The sequence below is a fragment of the Gallus gallus genome, chromosome 3 (genome assembly GCF_016699485.2).
Source record: "Gallus gallus isolate bGalGal1 chromosome 3, bGalGal1.mat.broiler.GRCg7b, whole genome shotgun sequence".
Taxonomy (NCBI): Eukaryota; Metazoa; Chordata; class Aves; order Galliformes; family Phasianidae; genus Gallus; species Gallus gallus.
Window position 1 is genome coordinate 3,954,005 of NC_052534.1, and position 25,600 is coordinate 3,979,604.

Genomic DNA, 25,600 nt, shown 5'->3' on the forward strand with positions numbered 1-25,600 from the left:
AGATGTTCTGGATGAACAGGGACAGTGTTTTTTTTTTTTTTTTAATAGTTTGTAAAGAAGATAGAATCCCTTCAAAACAAGTTCATAAATGTGCTCATGGTCAGAGCACAGAGTTTAGAATTGTGGTATTGTGTGATGAGTAACATAAGTGCTCTTTTCTACTAACATGGAAAAGAGCTTAAATTTGAAAAAAATCCTCTTAAGTAATGTCTCCCATGTTCCTTAATTTCCATTCTCTTTAATTCTCAAAACCTTTACTTATTTTATACCCCTCCTTGCTTTTTCTCTGCCTTTTGGTCAGATTTTTCTTAGCCATCATTAGCTCAGCCAAGAGAACTAGAATGCTTCAGAGAGTTTTCCTAGAGCTTCTCATTAGTTGCAGTGGTGGTCAGATTGTCCTCTGGCAAAAGTCCTGAGAGCCTTTGTCAGAGTGACTAAAGAAGGAATTCTTCCTTCCTTTTGTGCCTTTCACCAGCAGGGTGTACAGCACTTCTTCTAACTTACTTGTTTGCTGTGCATGCTTAGCAAGCAAAAAGTGCAATCCCTGTTAATACAATTTCATAATTTATTATCAGTGTTGTTGCACGTCCTGTTTCTAATGGGCAGGTGGTGCTGCAGTGGTCATTTTAAGAATGCTTTCTGCATTGTTAAAAGCTGTAGCTTAATTTTATCCTAATTGTAGCTCCTTTTAGCTCTTTACATGGTCAGACCACTTATCCAAGCAAACAACTGCTGTACTGAAGGCAGAAACACATGAGTTTAGTTTGTGTTGGTCAAATGGTATGTTGGTAACCTAAATGATGTTGACATTTATGTTTTTTTGGGAAATATACGGTAGCTGTATTTCACATCTAATAATTTAAGAGAAACAAAATCTGTGAGGAGGGGTAGCATCCTCAACTGGACTGACGCAGTTGGGAAGACAAATTTTAGGCACAATAGTCTTCAGAGGGGCATTTTCTCTGAATAACCTAGAACGTTTCTTTTAGTATGAAATTTCAATTTCTCCTACAGATTTCCTTAGTGCTTATATTTTCTCTGCACATTTTAATTAGTTCTCTCTGTGTATGCTTTGGGTGGGCTTGCTAAGCCATATGTAGCCCTTAGAGCACTGCTGTTCCATTGCTGATAGGAAGGTAGAATAGCCTTAAAGATATGCTGATAGGAAGGTAGAATAGCCTTAAAGATAATCACTCGGTACATAGTTAAGAGTTGTTTATTTTTAGTAAATGTCAGGTACAGGAATGGGAAACCTAACGCTAAGATCTAACGCTAAGATGACAAACCTGTATGGAAAGATTATCTTCCTTTGGGATGGTTACAATCTCACCAGCTGTTGATTTGTAAATAAGTAGGGTTATTCATCAGTCCTTAAAAAAAGAGAGATCTTTCTAATTATGACTGTCAATCATTCAGGTTGATCTCTCGACACACGGTGGGTTTATGGGTGGCCTGCAGCGCAATGGCAGCACTGGACAAACAGCACCCTATTATGCTACCTCTACTGTGGAAATCATTTTTCATGTGTCTACAAGAATGCCATCAGATTCAGATGATTCACTGACCAAAAAGGTAAGTCAGTTGCTGTGTATGTATTTCAAAACATTTGATTTAGTCTCCGTGTGCTTAAGTGAAGGTTTACACTGGGAGCAGATTGTGCTGACTCGTCCTAGCAGGCTATCTTTTCTGTGCCACATGGTGCTCTGCAGCTAGATTATCTGAATTAAATGGCATCTAAATTCTGGATTCTGCAACACAATTAACATTTCCATGGTAGCCTTAAATACCACCATTAGTAATAATATTAGCAATAATTTCATTTGTGTGTTGTCTGCCTGCCAAAACTGCTGCAGTGTGGTAGAACAAAACAACCAAATGCAGCATAATAAAACTTTACAGATGAATCGTCTAGTGTGTACCAGAAAAGAAAAGAAGTGAAAGAGAAGTGACAAGCATAGTAGTAAAAGCAGCCAGCTGATATTTAAAACCATTATCCAGTTATTCACAATTGTGACAAGCAGACTGCTTTAGAGATGGCTAGAACCCAGCCCAAAATTTCGTTGGTATCAGTACTTAATGGTTTTTCTTTCCTAACGACTGATTTGAGATTATGGTGCATGCCAACTGCTGCTTAGTCAAAGAAGATTTTAGGTGCATACCAAATCATTGCTATTTTAATTAGGATTGGCAACTTGTCCTACACAGGTTGTTAATGTGCATTAATGCTACTACAGCCATCCAGCATACTGCATGATACTGCTGTGCTCTGGAAATTAGCTATAAATACCACCAGATGATTTCTATTTGTTCTTCAGCTCGTTTTGAAATGATCTTTTCCTCAAAATAAATAACTGGAATTTCCAGTTACCACTCCTGAAAACTTGCCCGGTAAAGATGGAGCTTTTCTTTTCTTCACATACCTCATTAAAAAAAAAAAAAGTCAAGAAAATTACATGTTGTCTTCATGTATACATCTTGTTATCTACATATTAGTAGATTTACACAGTCATCAGAGACAGTAGGGTCTCTATCACCAACCCATGGTAGGGCTGTCCGTATTTCACTGTCTGTAGCTGTTCCTGGCTGGTATTTATCCAGCTGCTAGTTAAAAACTCCCATTCTGAATGCTTTATAATTTCCTTCAGCAACTACTCCAAGGCCTCTCTTTTTGTACCATTAAACTATATTTTGTATTATCTGCTTTGCTTCAGTTTAAGCCAGTTTATTCTTACCCTATCCCACACAGTTCTAGAGAACAGATTATTTTGCAGCAGACTTACTCATGTTTGAGGTCTGCTTCCATCTCTCTCCCAGTCTTTCTTTTCCTGGACTAATTGCGGTCACTTAGACTAATTGTCCCTTCGGAGTCATGTCTTCTGGATGTGATGGATACCTAGCTTAGGCAGTGAAATATCTAGTCCAGCTGTTGAGTAATGCATCACCTGGAGAAGGAAAAAGCACATTCTGACAGAGCCCAGGGGAAAAAAATGGGTTTTACTGGCAAATAGTCTGTTTTACTAATTCCTTTAATTTCCACTTCCATTAGTAACTAACCATGGAGCCATGGAGATAGTCCAGTTATTCTATTTAGTTGTCTTTCCTAAATTTACTCTAAGGGAGTTTCTTCTTCATAAGAAACAAAAGGTGAAAGCATTTAGTATTTTCCTGTCTTCAAGTCTTGAACTGTTAGGAAACAAGGCCAGCTCCAGTACGCATTATCCACCTTGAAATAGTGCTCTAAAGCTTAATGAGACCTTTAAATATGCTGTAGGAAAAGAAATCCTGCCGGAATCCAGCTCTTTATTCCTGTAAGGCAGGACAAAGCTTTGGGCAACCCAATGGAACTTGGGAGCTGGCCCTGCTGTAAGCAGTGGTTTGCACTGTATGACTTCAGGGTCTTCTTTAATGTGGACGCTTCCATGATTCTGTGCTTTTGAACAGAACAGCCTTATTTAATTTGCTATAGCTGTTTGGTAAACTGGAATACATTTCTGTACAAATTAGCTCAGACTTCTTAACAAACTTCACTGCAATGCAGCTAAGAGTGGCAGCAGTCTGCATTTCAGAGGCACTGTAAAATTTTTGTAGGATTGATAGTTCTCTAATTCATTGGCAGTGCTGATGGATTAAATAGCTCACATTCGAAACTAGGGCTTTAAGCATGATTTATGTATCCAGACCATTTCTAAGGACAGTATTAAACATGCTGCAGGTTAAGAGCTCTTACCACCTCAAAGGTAAACTCTCTTTCTGAAATTTCACTTTTGAATCTCTGCAGCATAACCTTTTTCTTGCCATCCTTGTGCTTCCATCAGATAGGGTTGCATGGATGCTGTTTGGAACCTAAACCCCCTCTTATCTACTAAATCTTTGTTGTTTCTGTGGTTTCTTTGCTGCTGCTTTCTTTCCTACAAACAGACAGAAATAATTCAATACCAGTCATTTTGCTTGGCTGTTGAGCTCTGGAGCTGAACAGAAGGTCTTATCACCTGCTGGCCAAGGAGATGGTACAGCAGAGCACAAGTTCTGTGGGATAGGGGATTGAGCAGATGCAGTAATTTTACTTAATATGTTTTTCTGGTCCTTTATTTTTACTGAAAATGAGGATAAATTCATTTCTGATATGAATTCACAGGTGTAAGTGCACTTCCACTGAGAATGAACTCAATCCCTTATTTCTGTACATTAGTAATTTGTACTTTGTATACCTTTATATGGAGTATAGGCTGATATATTATTCCTTCAGAAAACTGAACATAAAACAGAAACACCAGCACCACCAAAAAACACAAACCACCCCCAAGTCAGTCCAAATAAGACAGCCCTGGAAAAAGTAATTTCTTGTAGAGTTACAGAATAACAGAAATTCAGCTGCTATCTCTTGCTGCTCCTAGGGTTCAGCATCACTGTTTCTAAATTTTTTTATCTGGATTTCTCATGGTAAGAATGAAAATCAATCAGAGTAGCAGCATCCTGCGGTCCCCCATCTTGTTCTAACTAAATTGCATCTAACAGTTTAAAGATGGGCTGCAAAATTTTCAAGTGATTTGTTCCATCTTCCCCCATTGTCATAGCAGAACTTTTTCAATTCAGAAATCTGCTTGCAACCCCATACTGAACTCTTGCTCCTTCGCTGCAGAAATTTGTTAGCTGGAGCTAGATTAGATTTTTAGCAGCTAATCTAACTGCTGTAGGGGTTTGCAAAGTGGGGACAGAGCTGTGCTATTGGATTTGTCCAATTCATTTGACTCCAGGACTATAATTGCACTTATGTCTTACAAGGCTTTTATAGCCTAGGGCTGGCGAGCAGCAGAAAAACAAATTGGCAGTGATACAGTAAGAGTGAAAGGGAATGAAAGGCACACATTATCAGTCTCCAGGCAGCACTGTTCTGGCAGGAAGTTTCTCGGTTAATTTACAAATAAAACTTAGATTTTAGGATGGGCGCACTGTCGGCCGAACAATGGGGATGTCAGGCCCAACTGTTCCTTAGCGAAAGGAGCAGCCCTGCCTCCCCACAAGCAGGAATTCTTCGGGCAAACAGACGACTCCTCTCTGGAGCCAGCTGGCTGGGTAATGCAATTAGTGGGGAGAGGGGGTCAGGCCGAGGTGTGTGCCGCGACCGGTGCTGGCCCTCGCAGCCACGCGTGGCGGGCTGGCTGTGCGCTGAAACAATCGGGCTGCTTCTCCTCATGGGGAATTGCGCTGGGGTCTTGAGACAGATTCCTTCTTTCTTGACTGCTGTGGGCCATTTAATAGAGGGGGGTTCTTTTTTCCCACCTGCACGTGCCCCTGTTCCAGTCTGTGTCCCTTTGGCCTTTGGAGCAGCCCTACGTCGAGGACACTGAGGCGAGCATACAGCCTGCGCTTGGAGTGAGCCACCCCAGAACACAGCAGCTGCTATGCTGCTGCTGACAGGGTTGTCGTAATGGTTTTTATCAACGGAATGATCTCGTGAGAACAAATATTTTTGATGGGTGCCAGCTTTATGTTTGCATAGATGCGGTGCTTAAGGACGTGTGATTTAAAAACAAAGATGGTAGCACGTGCTTTTCTGCATTTGATGGCGATTGCAGCAAAACCAGTATTTTATTACCATCTCTTCCTGTCCCAAACAAGCAGAAATTGAGCTAACCTCTTGTTTACCAAGCTTTGCTTTCCTGATCATGATCAAGTTTTAAAGTGTTTGGGGATTTTTTCAGCGTGAAGTGTTTGATTGTTAGCGAAATACTTCATGGCGAATTAAAAAGCAGCGTTTAGATGTATTCTGATCACTGTTTTTGTAGCTGTGTGTGCCTTATGTCATTCCCAAAGCACGAGGAGGCGAGGGAATACCAACTTTTATCTTCCAAGTCTTCCTTTTGGAGTAAAACAGATCTGTCTTCTGTTTGAATTTTCCTTTACAACTAGGCAACATGTCCAGGGTGGCCATGACAGCAGTAGTTTGTGCTGATTTTGTATCTGCAGTGAGCTCTAGTATTGCTGTTGTTAACGTATCCACATTTATTATAGGCTCAAACTGCTTGCATTTTCATCAAACTATTAAAAATGTCATTTATTTATAGCTTTAAATAAAATGCAACTGTCTTTCTTCTATTTCATTTAAAACAAACTGAGAATCTGAGTCATTCTTTGAGTGTAGCTTTATTCTACTCCTCTAGAGTACTAAGCTGGAAGCAACACTTGTGGCTTTGATTCCTATCGTGGCTCATGGGTGTGCACGTTTCTCTTACAAGAAGGGTGCGTTTGCCACTCAGCCTTGTGGCACTGAAATTCTTTACTTTAAAAGACTCTACCTGGTTCTGGAGAGAGAGAGTGCTCTGGAATAATATCAGCTAATACAAGGCTTGTGCAGATGATTTACCAAAGAAAACTTTATTTTTGCACAGGGACAATGCAGAAAGCAGTTTTGCTTTGACTTTTTGGTTAGGTCTGTTGTATGCATTCTTCAGAGGCCTGGCACCGAACTGAGGTAGTGCTCTTCTAAGGTTTAAGTGGGACTTAAATTCTCCTTTTGAATTGGGCTGACGTTCTGCACGTGGATTAAATTTTAACTTTAAAGCTTACGGTTGGAACTATTGTGCATAGCTTGTACGTTATTGCCAAATACTTCTTACCATCTGTTTGGTCAACTCCACTTCCTCCCATCACAAAGCAAACACACAGTTCTTTAGATGGATTTGGGGTATGTCCTACTCAAAATTTTTTTTTTTAATAAAAAGATATTTTTTTAATGCAATAAATTGAGAAATAGTCGTTCATGTTGGGAAGTTTCTTGACATCCAGAGTCAAGGCATTTCTGTCACAGCCACGTCATTTTAACTGGCAGTTGTTGTCTTGCATTTAACGTTTTATCCTAGCAGCTCAGATTCCCATCTTAAATTATTGTATATAACGTACATTTACATATTGTTTTAATGGCCAGCTTGATAATTACTTAATTAAGCCATCAGAAAACAATGTGTTCTCAATGAAGCAAATCATTTAGCTGATCTTTTCATGAGCAAATGGAGAAAAACAATATTTTAACTTTTTTTCTGTAATGAAATATTTCTAGTATTGAACATTGTAATTCAATTTGTAAGCCATGACCCCTCATAAACTGTTGTTATCACTCTGATTAATAAAGAGCCAATTTGCTGTTTCAGCTTCGTCACTTGGGAAATGATGAGGTTCACATCGTCTGGTCTGAACACAACAGGAACTACCGCAGGGGCATTATACCAACAGATTTTGGAGATGTTTTAATTGTTATTTATCCGATGAAGAATCACATGTTTTTCATAGAGATAATGAAGAAACCAGAGGTACGTTTTGAATGCTTTATTGAATCTGTCATATCTTCTGCACAATTGACTGATAGCTAAAGCTCAGTGTTTTAGAGTTTGTTTTTTTTTCCAAGCTAGAAATGCAAATAGCAATTAAAATATGCAAGTAATTTTATTATATTATGCTCAATGCTTAAAGAACCACTTCAGAATTCTGAAACCATGGAATTTATTGTGCATAGAGGTTTAAATCATGATGAATTTCCAAAGTGAGCCAGTAGTAGCAAAACAATAAAGATTTAAATTCCACATTTGGTATTGATTCACCTCATAAGATGTATGTATTCCTGTACATATAGCACTGTGCGTAACCTCACATATTGTCAGGACCCTAACCGTAATCTCACTCAGTGGGGTAGAGTGGGCATTGAATATTCTTACATCAAACAAAGCATTTGAGTTTGTGTGCCATTTAATTCATTGTTATGCAACCACATTTTAAGATATTTTTATTTTTTTAAGTAGTGTATTTTGTTTCTTTGGAAAATGTCAAGTGTGTGCAAGTCTGTATCTATATACATAAAAAAAACCTCATGTAGTAACTGCTGGTGTATGTAGTATATACTTTATGAAAGTAGTCAATGTGATAAATACCATTTTATGCAAGGGACACTGTTTGTCCAAGAAAATAACCAGCTGTGGAAAAGTGCATCCATCAGGTGATATTTTCACCGGCTGTACACATTATTTTTTTAGATAGGGCTATTGTACATTAACAACTAGAGGCTTGCCAGTGGACAATTCAAACATGAAAATCTTTTATACATTAGAATATTGGGTTTCTTTTCTTTGCACTCGATGTTGAGTTCTGCAGTTTACTTCTTGGAATTTTTAACTCTTGAGTCTTCCATAAGGAAATGCAGAGTTTAGCTCTATGAACGTGCTTGAAAATTCTCAGAATCAACCTGAGAAAGGCTGTGTCATCTTGTATATTAGTCAAAAATACCCAACGGGCAGAAAGAATAATAGCTAACTGGAAATTTAGTGTTATCCCTACATTTAAAGTGCAAACCATTACAATGTAATAAAATTAATCCAGACATTTCCAGGGCAAGTGTGGCTGACCTTTTGTTCACCAGCTACTGACCCCAGGGTGAATGAAAGAGGCTTGCAGAGAGAAATGTCTGTTGTTTGGCTTCGGTCCCTGGTATTTAAATTGCATTCCCTAATCAAATGAAAAGGCTGTCCTCTCTATCAGGTTACAGAATCCATGGCAACATTTGGCCTTTTATATACATAATGTTAGCCTTTTTGTTTGCATCTAAGTAGAGACACCTGGAGCAATGTTAACATTAACCGATTTAGCATTAATAGCTTCATTATATAAGAATTTCTGATCAGATAGCTGTTACTTTTGTTATATTGCTTCAGCTTGTATTGTTTTCATTTTTTATCTCCCTGCTTGGCAACGGGGCAATGATTTGCAAATTTTTTTTGTCTTGATTAATTAAGCAATATAATTATCAGGAACCGTGATGCAGTCTTTGCTCGACAAAGCTTCTGAGGGAAGACAATAGTAAGTCTGTTAGTGTGAATGCATTCCACGCGTCACAGATGCATGAGGATATTCTGAACAATGAGACGAAAAGCTGCCTGCAAAAGAGGACAAAGAATGCCAGGCAGACTCTACACACTGCACATACCGCCAGGGACATACTGCGGGTTCCCTGGGACACAGATGCCTTGTTAGATTGCAGCTAGTCATCAGAGATTAATTCTCAGCCATTTGGTACAATAATTTACCCATTCCCCAGTCTTTTAACTAGTGCTGCTTGCTATAGAACTGAAGTCTTTGTGCTCAAAAGGTTTATTTAACCTTGCCTACTTTTACTGTTTGCAACAAAAATAATTTTTTTTTATCCTGGAAAATAATGAAGCAGGTGTTTGCAATGTGGTGAATATTAATTTCTGGTCCGTGGATGACTTGCTTAGACATTTGTGGTAGCCTAGGAGTGGAGTGGAAGGAATTTTCCCTTGACTTTTTTTTTTTAATTTAATTCCTTCCTAAACCTAATATATATATTTCTCTGTAACCATTTGAAACAGTTCTTTTCTCAAATATCTGGTTAAATTCTGGCTTGCAGAAAAATACTGCATGGGGCGTGTGCTCCTGTGCATTGAGTTCAGCTCGTTACGGTGGGTCTGTGTGTGGAGGCTGATGATCCGTGGCATCCCATTGACTTTGATGACCCTGCTCTTGGTTCTGGTTCTGGTTACAACTCGTCCTGCTTTGGCAACATGAAATCCTTCACACTCAATAAAAAGTTGCTTCCGTCATCCACACTGTTGCTCTCTTTTCCCATCAGAAAGCATACACCAACTTTGCTTCATGAGGAATTCTTGACAGAGAATGTGCTTGGGACTCAGTTCTTCGAGTAATCTGGTTTGCTTCTTAGGAAAAAAAAAAAAAAGTTTCCTCATTTCCCAAAAGTTTTTTTTTTTTTTTAATAATCAAATGCAATTAACCAAGTAGTGCAGTTCACAGTTGTACTGCACTCCCACTTCTATTGCTCTTCTGCTTCCTCTGGTGGCAGTGCTGTGGCTGGGGGCCAACCGGGCTAAGCAGGGTTTCTCTGCCCATGTGCCCCACAAGCAGGCAGAGCAACCTGCAAGGTTCAGCAGGGGGGGTTGTGGTAGGGAAAAGTACAGTTTGTTGGAGTGTGTCTATTTAACTTGGAGACATCAATTGCTGAACTTCTTGAAACAAAAATTCTGACACATTGGAGATAATCTTTGGGAAAAAAAAAATGCTGGAGAAATTGCTCAGCGAAAGACTTTTAGAACTATGAGCATTGGTAAGTATTCACACACGTGTATACATGGTGTACAAAATGAACACACTTTGTATGTATTTTCAGTGTATAAATTCAGTAATCCTGCGTTAAGACAATTAGCCACGCTCCCTGGGCTCCAGGTGTTCTGAAATACTGTAACTAAGTCCTGTAAGCAAAAATTGCTTACAGTCAAAAAGAACAAGAATCAATTCCTCTGTTTTGTAGCCTATGTACATGCTAATCTGACTTAGAATATCCAGCATTCATGCATGCATATAGTTTTAGTACTATTATGTACTTCACTTGCTTGTTTGTACTCACATAAAAATGCAGATTTACATTTTATCTCCTTTCGTCAATACTTGAAAGGCAGAGTATGTGTGTTACAAACTTCACTTAGAGATGTTACTGCATAAGCTGGGGAAACTTGGTGCTGTGGAACATTATCACTTCCATGGCAAAGATTTTCTTCCCGTCACCTTTCTTTCCAGCTGGCCGGTTGTAATGGTAGTGTGATAAAATAAAGCAAAACGCTGTGCAAAGATTTTTCATTAATCTTTTTTTCTTTTTGGAGGTGAGGGGAGGCAATATTTTAAGTAAAGGAATGGCAAAATAACTGTGAGAAGACAGCTGTCATTTGCAGATGTTATATTAAATCCAAATTTCTTCTGTAATTCATTGCCACTTCTAATTAGAGGAATTCCCTAGATGCAGGGGATTTATATTATTCTCTTTGTCCATTTATTGAATGACTGTCACAGTCACCCACGAGCAGTTGCAGAAGAATAATGGAGGGTATTTATTTATGTGATAAGCCTCTGTACAGATGGAAAAAATCCATAGCTTAAATATTGGTAATTGCTGCTAGGTCTGCTTAGATTTTTTTTTCATTATGAGTTTGTGATAGGGAAGTGAGTTTGACTACTTGTCAATAATGACATTTCCTATGCAGTTAATCATTATGTTTTTCTCTGTTCTTGACATGGCAAAGCATGTTATACCTACCTAATTGCAGACGTTTTTCACTTTTTTTAAGTGTATGGGCCTCTTTTCTACCTAACGTTTCCTTTGTCTGAAGAGCCATATGCCACCAAATGAGGGGATGTGGTGGGCTCCTCTGGAGGTAACCCTGCAGTAACACAGCTCTCACAGCTTGATACTGTCCATGAGACAGACCCATCACCTCTGCCCACTGTGCCTATGGGGCACTGCCTCAAACAGATGCCATCTCCTTGCATTTCCTGATCTTGGATCAACTCAACTTTTTCCTTTAGAAAAGTCCATGGAAGGAGCTTTATAGAATAATATCTGAAGCAAAAGCTCTTGGAGGATTCAGCCAGTGACTGCTGAGATGCAAGGCAGAAAACCTCTCTGAGTATCTGCTCCAAATGGAGCATTAACTCCCAATTCATAGGCAAATTTTGCTAATGTATATAAGCTCATGCTGAATATACTGTGAAATGTACAAATACATATCAAGCATACTGGCCATAATTAGAAAAGATTAAAAACTTAAAAAATGGGAGATGAGTATCATACTACAAATGTCAGTATGTAAAACAATGTGCTCATACTGTTTCCTGGCAAAACAGTTCATTAGATTTCTGTTGTGGCTCTGATGCTTATTTTTCCAAACGTCAATAATCTGTATTTATATAATGCAAGATGCAACATGTTGTGCTAGCAAGTGTGGCACCCAACCTGCCACGCTGACTCAGAGCCTCTTTCTGTCTGTGATTTACAGGGGAGACTGTGTGCAAACTATCGCTTGTAATGTAGCTGAACATCTGAAGTGCCTCTAGCTGTTCAGGGTGAAGTCTTCCTCTTCTTGCTTCTCTCTCACCTTCATGAATAACAGGTGCCTTGCTGTGAAAATCCCATGGGAATCAGGCATATTGTTTATTGTTTCTGTTTGTCATTTTGGAACTTGCTTCTTTGCTTCTTTTAGCTTCCCTCGACTCAATTTCACATGTGCTGTTTTTATTTTGGGGTCTGCAGGTGCCATTCTTTGGTCCTCTCTTTGATGGAGCCATCGTGACTGCAAAGCTGCTGCCAAGCCTCATATGTGCCACGTGCATCAATGCCAGCAGAGCCGTCAAATCGCTTATCCCTCTTTACCAGAGCTTGTATCCTTTCCTGTTGATGATGCAAAGTTCCCCTTGCTAGGGTTCTTCTGAATATTCTGCTGCTAAGAGGTAAGCATTAGTGAAAATACTTACGGGAAAAGGTCAGAGCTTTCTGCGTGTCAAGCTCAATTTTAAGAGTCATTCACACCCTGCTGCCATTCAGTGCTTAAAAATACAAGATCACAAGAATGTTCTCAGCAGCAGGCAAACAAGTGGATTTGGACTTACACTGATGCTTTGAACAGTAAGTAGTGATAATATTCCATTTTCTTTCATGGTAATAAAAGTTATCTACAGTGTACGTTAAGCTAATACACAGATGTCAGTTGTGCTCTTATCTGATAGAAGAGGGTAGTCCGGTTAATTTTACTTGGACCTGTTACATTAGTAAGACAGATGGGATTTGGCTTCTGAGATGGATATTTCAGTTCCCTAATTCCATTTTTAATCAAACATTTTCTGTAATTGGGGATTTTCAGAATGCGTTTTCTTACAGTTGCTGGAAGATAGCTAGATGGGATCTCTTCCACAGATAAACTTTTATTCTTTTATATATGATATGCAGACTAACTGGGTTATTCTTATATGATATGCAGACTAACTGGTTTCACTGTTTCGAGGGTTTTTTCATGATGCCATAGCTATGCTAGAAATGTTTTATAGCTCGTTTTGTTAATCATATTAGTTACGTGAGTAACAGCACTCACCTCACTTAGTTTTCTTTGGGGAAGGTTTTATTTGAGAATTCTTCTACTAGTATGAGTTTGAGAAAGAGTTTGGAAGTGCTTTGATCTCTGAAACCATATTGATTAATTACTTTGAGACACACATTTTTAAAACACAATATTTTCCAAATATTCTTTGTTTTAAAAAATGCTGAGTTTAATCCCATACGTGCTGCAGGAAATTAAAAGTAGCACTGTAGTTGAATAAACTCATTCTGATTAACTTCAGTATTTACCCATTTCATAAAACAAAGCCAGTTGGTGGTTGTTGCATAAGCATTTGAATGCAGTGCATCAGTTGCAAAGTCATGGCAGCACCTAACGGATGACTCAAAACTTGCCAGGTTTTCCACTTGTGTTTAATGAGAGAATTCTAGCTAATGACTGAAGTTCTTCTACACAGAATTCAGCTTAATCCATCTGCTTGTATAGGTAATTTGTAATAATGAGATAGTGTAGTAAAATTAAGGTAAGAAACTGCACTCAGTAGAATGAAGAGAAACTGATGCTTCTTTGAGTAATCCCACCACCAACCTCTGATTTCTGTATCCCGCTCATCTTTTGGCTTCCAGTGTTTTGTCACCAGTCTGCTGTGCTCCCACTTTCCTACAGGGTCCCCTTCTGGGCCCTTCATTGTCTGCAGTGAAACATGAGCAGCACGAACATGACAGCACATGCCACTTTTCAGCATATGTTTGAGGTCTATCTGAAACCATATCTGTTCCCAGATTCTTGTTTTCCTTTTTTGTATTTGCTTTTGTACCGATGACATCTGTAGTGGATCGACTGCTACATCTCTATTTGATGGATGAAAGAGAATTGAGGGATTTCTGAAACAGGACAAAGATATCATAGTGGGAAGGTCCCATCAGGATGGCACTGGGGCGGGAGAGAAATGCATCCACTTCTATTACAGCAAATGACACTTTTTAAACTGAAAAGGTCAACAGTAATTGTTCCCTATGAGAACAAAGATACACTAAATATTTTTGTGAGCCAGAAGATATAATGTAAATTTTTACATGCCATAAAGGAGGTGTTTGAACCTCTGCAGTGCACTAACAATGCTTTGTAGCTCCCAGAGTGTGCAAGCTCAGTGAATGACTTCGCTCCCTAGTGTTGCTTTGCTAGCTGTAACTTGGAGGAATGAGAAAAGCAGCCCCAGAAATGTAAAAAAATAAATAAAAGTGTTCAGTGACTCCGTCATACTGGGAAAGAAAACATCTCAAAGGTGAAATAACTCCAAACAAATAGTATGGAAGGGAGAAATAAGAAACAATAATCCTGGCAAAGGGAAAGGTGATGTTTGGCAGCACTTGAGACATAACTTTTGTGGGGTCGCGTGCTGCTGGGTCTGGCAGCATCCTGTCAGTAGTGACAGCTGAAGTCACTTGTAGGGAAGTCCGCAAACTCTGGTTCCAGCTGCCCTTGTCGGAGGCTTTAAGGGAAGTGTAATCAGCCACAGAGATTAATTTGCATCTCAATTAGGAAAGAGTCAGGAGGAAGCGGTGAGGTCTGTTGCTGGAAGGTTGGGGAAGAAATCTCATCAGGCACAAAGGCTCTGAGCTGGGCGCTGCAGCAAGCAAAGGACAGCATCTGAATCCAGTTTCCATGGGGACCAGGACCACAGAGCTGCTTTGCACTGTAATCCCTTGGTCACGATGACACAAATTCCAGTGTTGTACCCAAATACATTTTTCTGTTGGAAATACCTTTGAAAATGAGAAAGGTAACTATGGCAGAGCACACAAGGTTGTTTAGTCTGTTGTGGGTGGGTGGGTGGGTGGGTTTAGGTGAGTGTTTCTGTTTTACAGAATTCATTAGGGTGAGAGAAATATCCATTAAAAAATAATTAACTATACTTAAACTTTTGTTTAAGGCCGTTCTGGCTACAAGTTCTTTGTGTGTGTCAAATGACGTGTGATGGCATTGCAGGCAGGCAAAAGCAGCGTCGTTACACATAGCTGAGTTGTCTTGAATGCTTGAAGCTCAATTTTCTGTGCCACTGCTGTAATGTTTACATGTTAATGGATGATTGTACATTAGTATATGTTCAAAATAATCATTTTTTCAGGAGTGCATTCATTCTTGGTGCACTGAAGCATTGAGGCTGAGCAGCCGCAGGCTGTACTAATTGGTGCTCTCACTGTCCTTAAGTAACTGTTGAGTGCAAGGTAATGTGTCTCCAGCTTCACCAGACTGCTTTTTCAGGCAACAACTGTTATTTTGAATATGTTTGCGTATTTTATGAAAATCACAAACAGTAAGGTGGCTTAAGGTTACTTGAGAACACCAAAAAGTAATACTTAAACTTTCCTAAAATTAAAGGATGATAATGTGTATACTTGTCTATGTTACTGGCATCTGAGCAGAGCAAATGATGTCGGTAAAGCCTTGGCTGCACCAAATGGATGCCTCGAGCTTCTGCTGGAAGCTAGGGGGTGATCTGCAGGACCAGATCATATCACTGCAGCAACATCACAGCATCCAGGAGAAAAGCAACAAGTACTGAGGCAGAACGCTGAGATTCTGGCACTTGCAATGCAGTGAGAGAGAGTGCATGCCTGGGATGGAAAGCAGACTGCTCAGGCAAATGTAGCTGGAGAAGGTCTCAGCTGGTTGCAGCCAAATGATTGGTGTGTTGAGCATGACCTCCTGAGCAAGAGTCCACTCTGGTCCCAGTAATACAGAATGTTTCAAAAAATGATGGAAGTATTGACCTTTATTTTTAAAATTGCATCTCTGTGTTTTTTTCTATTTAATATAAAATTAGTTGTATGTCGGAAAAGGATTTCTGAACTTTTGGCCATTCTGGACTTCCAGTTGTCCTGAGTAGCACAGTCCATAGCAGAGTACATCACTGAGAGCTGTCCTTATCTGTAAAGATAAATGCTGGGGGAAGAAAACAGGGTTTGTACTTTATTATGCGTCTGATGTATAGTTGCTGGTTAAGGTGATAGTTACATTTCCACATTTGGAGATTTACTTGCACCTAAGCTTAGAAACTAAACCCGCAACCACACTGGTGGTTACTTACTGTTCCAGAAGGATTTTGGCATCCAGGGATAATGGTGTCTGAGCAAAAAGAATGGGAAATTCTGATAACCTGGGGTCCACACTGTCTTTCAAAGGACGTCGTTTCATTGCTCCTTGAGTTAAATTGTTCCTGTTGAGAGCTTTATAAATCAGTCTTGGGTTTTACTTACAAAATGTTCTAACCAGGATACTTATTCTTTCCCATTTCACACATTTCTTAGTAACAACAGCCATGAAGGTCCTACTTTCTTATTTCCTGTTTTGATAATAATGATAATAATAGTAATAATTGTGCAAACTTATCTTCAAAATAAGACAGCTGTTCTTCAGATCCAATTGGCTAAAAAATTACACCAGACGTGGTTTATTTTAGAAAAAAGCTCTAAGTGCATCCTCACTTGAAGGAAAAGCTTGGCAGAGTTTGAGAAATGGTCCCAGTGATACAGAGGAAATGTTGGTGGATTGCTGTCATAGTGGATGTGGTCTGTGAGGCAGACCTGTGTGCCTGAATGTAACTGTGCACATCTTTGTTTTCACTCTTCACTAAAAAAAAAAAGTTTCCTTTTAATTGAAAAAAAATAATATTCTACCTTTTGATTCCTGGGTTTTCTCATACTCTTCTATAGTACTTTGATTAGGGTATGGTGTTGAGATGCTCTTCGGGGGAAGAGGAAATAACTCATGGTAGGGGGGACATGCAGACTCATCTGCTCGTTTTCTATCAAAGCGATGTTTCAGGTAGCTAAGAAAGTGTTCTTGGAGATGTAATCCTAGCAGGAACAGCTAATATAAGATGTGCTGCTTCTGCCTTTATTTCATCAGTAGAAACAGAATTCCATTAAGGAATCCCTGATCCCAAATATGCTTAGTCTGGCAAGCAGGAAAAAAAGAGAAAACATCGCAGTTGCAGGCTGAGATACTGTTTCCAAAGTTGTTTGCTTTTTTTTTTGTTGCTGTGTAGTCAAAGTGGAAAATCTGAAAGTGAGATGTAAATTCTTCCTTAGTTTACCTTGGATGTCTGCAGTGCTTTGCTGCAACGTAATACATCTGTGCCTTGGTGCATCTGTGCAGCAGACGCTGGCCGTGTCTGTGCACTACAACAAACAAAAAGCACTAGGAGGATGCATATGCTTTACATAGTATCTGAGCACTGGATGTCACCATTTCCCTGCTTAAGATTTGCAACCCTACGGGCCAGGAGAAAACAGCCTGTGCTTTGGAGAGGTAATTTGCTGTGTGAATGACTCGTAAAGGTTTATGCACTATAGTGAGCGTGGCATGCCTGCTTATCCATTCCAAGCGAGCAACTCATGAGGATCAAATCAAAGACCATCTAAATATGTAATAATAACAAACCCCACAACTTTAACTCCTTATGCTGTATCCAGATATGAACATATCTACTATATGTTAATATCTAGAATTGAGCTTAAGAGAAGATCATCAGCTTTGACTTCAGAATGGATTGTTGGCTTAAAGCAGTTTATGATTAACTTAACGTGGAGCGATTGATCTGAGTGGTCAGGCTAAAGAAGAACTGTTTGCTGTGACTGAGTCAGCTGTGTAAATGACTGTCATTTTTTTAGGCACGTGTATTGTAAGGTGTCTGAAAAGACGTTTTGTGCACTTTTCCAGCTGCGTTTTGCTGAGCTTGCCTTCAGAGCTATATTCTGGTTATAAAGAGGTGCTTGATTGCACCACACAAGTGAAATGGAAAGCCTGCTAATCTTTTTAGAGAGGAGTTCATAATTTGTTCCCCTTCTTCCATCCGAAGAAGTCATGCCCTTGGGCTATGTAGATGCTGTTAGAAATGACTATGAAATTCTAAAGCATGTGTCAGGAGAGCTGTGACAATTTATATGACACGGCATCTGACAGTTTTCTGCTGAAATGATGGCTTCTGGCTCGCAGGCAGATCTGTGGCCGCTCCTGCACTGCTTTGTGTGCAGAGCAGCGTGCTTGCCGCGCTGCTGGTCCCCAGGCCTGGGCTGGCAGGAGTGCACAGAGCCCTCGGAGCGGTGCCGATCGATGGCTGCCCGCCTCCCTCCTCTGCCTCCCCTGCTCGCAGCACAGCCTTCTCCGGGCAGCGATCGATGCCTCTAATCTGCCGCAGCCCGTAATAAGTCATGCGAGGCAAAGCTTTTAGGTGGCATTACATGGGATTGTGGAGGCGGCTCTTCAGCTCTTATTCATAGTGCTCTTCATAGACTGGCGGAGAAATCTACTGCGGCCCATTTGTGAATATCTAAGGAGTGCATAATGCTTCCACAGGTCTGAACTTGGCGCGCTGCGTGGTGACATATGGACACAACGGGTTTAAGTTCCTGTATTTTTGTGTGTGCATCTGACATACCCATCCCTGCTCGTGTTCCTCTGTAACGCACACATCACTGCTATCTGCTCGTTTTCTTCATTGTACGGGAGGGAAGGCAGGCAGTAGTGAAGGTTGCATGGTGTGTAAGTAGTTGATTAAAAAGTGAGTTGAGCTCTAGGCAGTGCAAGAAAATGCAGTCTTTTCTTTATTCGTGGAACTTGTATTGCAACGAGAACTCATGCCATCCCAGCTCCCTTGGTCCCTCGTTCCTCATGTGGGAGATTCCCACTGAAAAAATAATGGTTATCACAGTTTGTTATCCATATCCAACCAAATTCTCCCCTTGCATTGCTCTGAGCCAGTCCATTCCCCACCAATCACTGCTGAAACTGCTTGGGATTTCCAAGCGTTACCTTTCCAGAAGCATTACCAGGCCACTGCCCCTGAGTCTTCCCACAATTTTGGATGTCTTTGTAATTTCCTCTTAACAATACCATTAATTTTCGTGCTGTAACACAGAGTATTGTTATTTTTCTTCATATTTACTGCTGCTCCTGCTGGAGCTGGCCTCTGTTCAGTAAAAGTCAGTAAACCCCAACAGGTTTAAAGGCTTTTATCTGCCAAGTGATGTGATGAACAGTCCTAAGATGGAGCCTGTGATTAAGTGACATCATGAGCGTAATGTTCTTTAAAACAGAAAGTGAATTCAGTGCGTCAGAAACAAGGAAAGTGAACTTTGGGTATGTTAAATGATGTACTCGTGCAGTTGTTGAAAGCCACAAAGTACACAGCTGCGTCCCTACTGAAGACTGGAGAGTCAGGGGTCTTTCTGGAGACAGTACAGTGTGTGAAATGGAAGCAGCGGGCCAGGGTTTGAACTGGGAATTGGAATCCTTATTCACTGCCATGGAGGAGCTGCTGCTTTGGATGACGCTCTTGTTACTGCCAAAGAAATGGAATAAGGAAACCATTTTATTTGCACATGAATAATTTTGCAGAAGGTGGGGTTTTCAAGTGCTTCTTTAAACTCCTCTGTCCTAAATCAACCCAGAGTTGTGCAGAATGGTTGCTGGCTTCAATTCAAGTTGCAGTAGCAATGGCAGAACAGTGTGGTGTAGTATTGCTCATAACTGAGAATCTCCTGTAGTCAGGTGTGAGCTCAAGAGATGGACGGGGCCCTGCGTGCTGCGTTCTGTCACACGTCAGCACCTGAGCTGTGGTTAGCAGTGCCTGTTAGGCAAGGGGGACAAGGGGGAATGGTTTTAAAATGAGACGGGAGATTTAGGTTGGATATTAGGCGAGGTTTGTCACTCAGAGGGTGGTGATGCACTGGAACAGGTTGCCCAAGGAGGCTGTGGGTGCCCCATCCCTGGAGGCATTCAAGGCCAGGCTGGATGTGGCTCTGGGCAGCCTGGTCTGCTGGTTGGCGACCCTGCACATAGCAGGGGGTTGGAACGAGATGAGCATTGTGGTCCTTTTCAACCCAGGCAATTCTGTGATTCTAGGATTCTCTTCCTGTGATGACAGCAGCTGAAATGGATAGATTCAGGCAAACACTTTATTTAAACTTATGGTTTTTTTTTTCCCCATGCAAACAGATGAACAGTTTTGGGTGGCGTTTTCCAACTAAGCAGTGCTAATTTGGCAGTTCCACCCCTGTTAAGTTTATGAGGATCAGCGTGGCTGAAATCTCCACTGCATCTTTCAGTACTTCATTCCCAAGCGCTCACCTGCGCTTTGGGTTCCTTGGGGGATCTTTGTTCTCCTCTTGGCCGTACCGTCGGTGTGGCCAGGATCCCTCGGAGGAGCAGAGCAGAGGGTTCCAAGCCACGCAGGATGCGTGCCGCGGCCGCACGGCTTTGTGCACGCTCATTAGCATGCTGGCTGGGCGCCGGCGCTGCCTTTGCTCGCTCGGCGAGCTCTGCTAGCTTACCAGCTGTTCCTGCTGCTCGCGACAATGTCCGGCGTGTCCGGATCACCGGGTTCCTGCGCCCGCCGCCGCGCGCAGACAGCCTTTCCGCTGGGGATGCCCACGTGGCCGGCCGGCAGCAGCGGCACCGCATAAAGTAGCAGGCCCTCGCATGGCATATGGTGTCTGGATTCATACAAGATGCAAAACTATTCTGCCGCTAATGCACAATGACTCATAGCATTGCTAATTTTTCTAACAAAAGCCCACTTCCACACCCACACTTTTAACCCCTCGGGCTAAAAAGCCTCCTCTTTAGTTTCAAAGCCTTGGAAATGTAAGGAGGTGGCTTCTGGATCAATAAATGAAACCCTATATTTATTTAAAGCGTATGCGAGTCCTAACGGTTATTTTAAAATGCTGTAGGATGCTGCTCTCATAGCACTTCTCTGATATACAGGGATCTTCTTTTTGTTCCAGAGTGGATTTGTTGTGAGACATAGGGAGTTTTTTATTCTTTGGTACTTACATAGTAGAACAGTAGCCAGAACTCGGCTCGGATAATAAAAAGTCACTCTGAATTCAGAAAGAATCAAAGTGATGTCCAGCAGCTGTGTGTGAGTTACCTAGCCAGTTTACTGCAAATAGCTTTTAATATCTGGCTGTGTTTCCCTTATACTGTCTTTTTGGGAAGAAAAATAACTTGCTTTCCAACTAGAGGGAGCTGCTGGTCCCACTCGTGCTCGTTCTTAGCCCTCCGGACTCATTCCTTTGTGCAGAACGTACGGTGATCGTTTCTACATTTTAATAAAATGATGTGGAATTACCCTGAGTAATGTAGTTTAAGAGGATAGGTCTTAAGTTTTACAGTGTGATCATCCAATTAAACCACAAAACTCAGGGAAAACTAAAGCACGTACTGCTTGCATGGCACACTGGTACTCCGTGTGAATGTGAAATTATATAGGTCATGAGAAGACTCGTTAGAGCAGACTGAAAAGCTTTGGGCTTCTCTACTTTTGTTGGTAGACACAAAGCCCTGCAGAGGCACGTGTGGTGGGGCAGGAAGCCTTGCGATGCTCCATCACAACAAAAGAACAAAGGGATGCAGGAGGAGGTATGGAGATGGTCTCATCCCAGCTGGACTGACTCCTTGTGCCTGGAGAAGTCCTGGGTGCTGATCCAGCTCCTGTGCGGGATGCTGCTTGTAAGGAGAGTCCTGGCCAAAGCACTCCCACCTGGGGGACCCTGGGAGCTGCAGGGGGGCAGGGACCACATGCTAGCCTGCTGCAGGCACATGATGGCCACTCACCATTCCTGAAGCCCTGTTGCCAACTTTAGAGCCTGAGCCTCCATCCCACAGGACCGTCTGGAGTCTTTGAGATGTGTGTGTGCATCTCCGTGGGTCGCAGGGTGAGGGCCACCAGCTGGGCATGCATCTGGGCATCCTCATGGGCACATACCCAACTGCACAGGAACTTGCATTACTGCAAATACACAATCTCCAAAGTATTTTGGTGTTCTTTTTGTTAAACTTCCCCTGTTTTTCTAAAGAAAACTTGTTTCTCATGAGCTATATGTGCTATAATCACTTCATTCAAAAGTCAAGAAATTGTTTTCTCTACAGGAAGAATTTGAAGCGTAGCTTTGAATTTTTTTAATGGGTTGGAAATTTTTTAATGTTTTTTTTTCTCTCTTAGCAAAAGTGGGCTTCCAAATTCAGTGCTGACCACACTGTGAGGAGGTGAGACTGGATCTCCCCCTGGCCTCCCTGCAGCCTGCTGTCCGTGTGAACCTGACATTCAGAAATTGAAGTCCATGATGTAAATGACCATTTTGCAAATGCTGTTGTAATGGGCATCACTGTAATCCTGTATCATTCCTTAAAGAAAGATTTTCCTTCTACGTGCAGTTGAGAAAGTTATGAAATATCCTGTAACTGGAGACATTTTTATTAGGTTGGGGACGAAAGCTTGGAGGGAGCAACAGAGGAATAAGAGAAAGATACTTTTTCATTCTGGGCTCATTGGCATGTTCACCTTCATGTTTTCTTTCCTCACTATCATCTTTTTGTTTGTATTTTAAAATAGCTGTCGTTGTCCCGTAATTTCTAGTAATTTCTCGAATCTATTACTGAGTGTCTATTAAGCATACAGCATTTTCATCATAAATAAGATTTTTTTTAGTTCATTTTCAGTTTTTTAGTACTGTCTCCAAGTTGGCCTGGACCAGATGTCTTTTGGAAGCGCTAACTTCAGCTATGTTTATCTGTACCAGTTTAGGATATCCATCTCGTTCCTTGTCACCTGTTCAACAATGTGGATGATGTTCAAAACCTTGCTAGTCTGCAATTTGATGGCTTTGTTGGCATTCCCCTGCCCACCTTTCGCTAGTCCTGTTTCCATAGCAGTGATTTCACTTAGAATTGTTTGCATTATCACTGAACCAAGCCTGGAGTTAGCTCAGCTTTTCGTTACTATAAAGCCATGATGCCAGAAATGCAGCACCATGAAAGTGAAGTCATTAAAATATATCACATAACCTCAAGCATTTTTCTTTTTTCAAGCTGAAAGATCTTACCGTAATTCATGTCATACCTGTGACTAATGAGCTTCTTGTATTGGAAGTTGGCTTCTGCAGTGTTTGGGTGCTGTGGTGGAAGGATAGAAGCACTGAGAAGGTTATCACAGAGCCATGCCTGTTCCCTGGGGCAGTGAGCACTGGAGCTGGTGCTTGGAGGCTTTGCACATCACAAGCCAACTCCTCCCCTCACTCTGGATGTCTGTCCCCATCCCAGCCTTCCTCTCCCCAGCACCTGGCACAGCTGGGACCCTGGGCTCTGACATCGCTGCTTCCCAGCGCAGCTCCAGGGGTAAGAAACAGAAGGGGCTGCGATCTGTTTTCTGTCCTTAGCTGTTAAATGTGATCTGCTTTCTGTCCTTAACTGCCAGGTACAACTCCATGTGATTGTAAAGGTTTGGCGCTACAGAAACAGCTGCTGCACCGCACCTAGCAGCTTTGAATAACCTCACCCCGGTGTTCCAGGTAGCTGCTGATAGTTGTCTCATTGCCCTGGTTTTAGGCAGGCTGTTTACCTGCTGTTTGACATCCTCATTTCACCGTTAAGATAAAAAGACACATCAGTGTCTTTATTTTCAGTGATGTATTTAATGTGTGCCAGAAGATTCCTGCTCCCTTCGTTTCCTTAGTCATTTATTTTTCAGAGCGTTGCCTGGTTTGCTTTCCTTTTGCTAACCCGTTCGCTGCTGTCCTCCCCTGCTCTTTGCTCAGCACTTCTCCAGACATAAGAGAATGACAGTAGAACCCTTTCAGTTAAAGTAGCCGACACGTTTGTGGGGTTGGCAGTAGGGAGGAATTGTTCAAATCCATCAGAACTCTTTTAAGGCAGAAACATTTTCCTGATTAGCTTTTGCAGAGCCTGCTGCTTTTTGTGCTCCTGTGTTTTATGACTTGTTGCCATGATAATTCAGCTCATCTTACAGGTTTCTCTAATTGTGATTGATGTGTAATCATTCATTTTATTGAACCTCATTAAGGTCTGCAAACCTCTGTACCAACTTACAGTAATTAGAGCCCAGATAGCCATTCCATCTGTTCACAAGCGCTGTTTAATTAATGAACTTTTAACGTGTTCTTTGCCTTGTAAAAGCTCTTAGTATTCTCAAGTTGTTGAATAGGGTAGGATTTGCATGCCAGCATTTCCTTTTTCTTTTTTTTTTTTTAATACCACAGCAACGTGCATTTTGGAATCCCAGAAGTCAACACACAAAGTCCTTGGATCTGATGAAGCAGAGTAGAGAGGTTTTGCTTGTGGTATAATTTTTTAGGTATCAGCTACAATCTCTGCAATGCAGGCACTGCAGATAAAAAGCTCACGTGGACTTTATCATCCTTTTTCATGGCCAGGACAACAATTTTTAATCTTCCCTGGTACTGCTGAAGAAGGTATACAGGGACCAAGTAAACAAAATGTTGTGTTTTTCTTATGTTTAGCACTTAATGGAAGAAAATGAGAAGTGCAGTGTGTGCAGACACACATTTTCTTCCTTCCCCTTGTGTTTCATCTTTTTGTTGCATTTAAAGCACCAGGACTGAGACAGCTTTGTTACTTTTTTGTACTAGTCAGTATAATGAGATTTTAGGGCTGAGTGGATCTCCAGTGCTGCTGGAGGTATCACAGGGACTCTGGTAATAATGGTCCAGAGCAGCAAAGAATGAGAAAGCAGTAGGACAGAAATTCCTAAATGCTTGGGGTGTTTCTGCTGCGCTATCTGGCTGTGCAGGACGTGGCGAGGCAGCGATTTATGCAGAAGGAACAAACGGTTTTTAGAGATGGAAGTAAATTTCTGCTCCCTGACCAGAGGGAAAAGGCTGCATTTCAAGCGTGAGGGTTTTTAGGGGAAGCAGTGCTGGAAGATGTCTGTACGTGAAGAATGCATAGCCAAATAGCTGTACTAAATTAGAACGTCAGATTACTCTCACGAGTAACTCTGGAGCTAGAGTAATTAGTAAGAGAGAAAAAAGAACACCTTTTCTTGTATTCCTGGCCCATTGCTGGCTCTTCTCTATCATACAGTGCTGTAGTTCTGTGGCTGGGCTTTGCCTCAAATATTCGGGACGAGAATGAAGTCATACCGCTCAACTCTCAGAATCCCTTTCAGCATCCCAGGGCAGGCCATCTGTCTGGGCCAGGCCCTCTGTTCTCCTGCAGCACGCGTTTCAGCCAGTGCTTTGAGTCAGACCGTGCCCTAGAGAAGGGAAACATGAAGTGAAACAGAAGCCCAGGGCATGGGGCTGCAGCTGCGGTGTTTGGAAAAGCGGGCTGCATCGCCTGCCTTCTAATTTCACAAGTTGTTTTTTTGGTTTATTTCTGGGTTTGATAGTTGTTTTTTTTTATTATTATTATTATCTTCATCACAGATGAAGGTCTGAGATGGGGAAAAGGCAACCTTTTCTATTTTGCTGGAGTTCCCAGCCACACTGATCTTTTACTGTGGGTTTTCTTTGAGTTACCGTCCTCTTTTGGGCCAGTCTCAGCTCAACACTGAGTGTTTCCAAGGTCCCAAAAGAGAATGCTCCCAAACAGTTAGCTTTAAATTCCCTCTCAGGACTCTGGCGTAGGTGTGAGAAAAATGATTTCTCACAGACCTGGTGGGAAGTGTGTACGTTTTGTGTGGGAATATGTTGGTTTGTGGGAAGAGTCGGGTCTGAGCTCCTCTGGCTCAGCTTTCTCCTTAGGAAACATCATGTGATGTTTCCTAAGTTGAGTGCTGTGATTTATTTGGCTTGTTCTGAGACATCATTCCAATGGCTGCGATTGAGTCACAACCCAATGAATTAAATTGGTATTTTTTGGAGGGGGGAGGA

The 25,600-nt window shown here is 41.4% G+C and overlaps 1 protein-coding gene and 1 non-coding gene across 7 annotated transcripts in view; both read left to right on the forward strand.

Annotated features, from left to right (window-relative positions):
* RALGAPA2 (Ral GTPase activating protein, alpha subunit 2 (catalytic)) overlaps positions 1-25,600 on the forward strand; it is a 116,162-nt gene that overhangs the window by 65,712 nt on the left and 24,850 nt on the right. For all 6 annotated transcript variants that reach the window (XM_040697756.2, XM_040697753.2, XM_004940140.5 and 3 more), the window contains 3 exons: positions 1,417-1,572; positions 7,149-7,307; positions 12,101-12,228. In XM_040697756.2, the coding sequence (XP_040553690.1) occupies positions 1,417-1,572; positions 7,149-7,307; positions 12,101-12,228 (443 nt within the window). The remainder of the gene's footprint in view (positions 1-1,416; positions 1,573-7,148; positions 7,308-12,100; positions 12,229-25,600) is intronic.
* Positions 21,026-21,127, forward strand: MIR1740 (microRNA 1740). Its single transcript, NR_035238.1, has one exon. It is a non-coding gene; the product is annotated as a microRNA 1740 (primary transcript).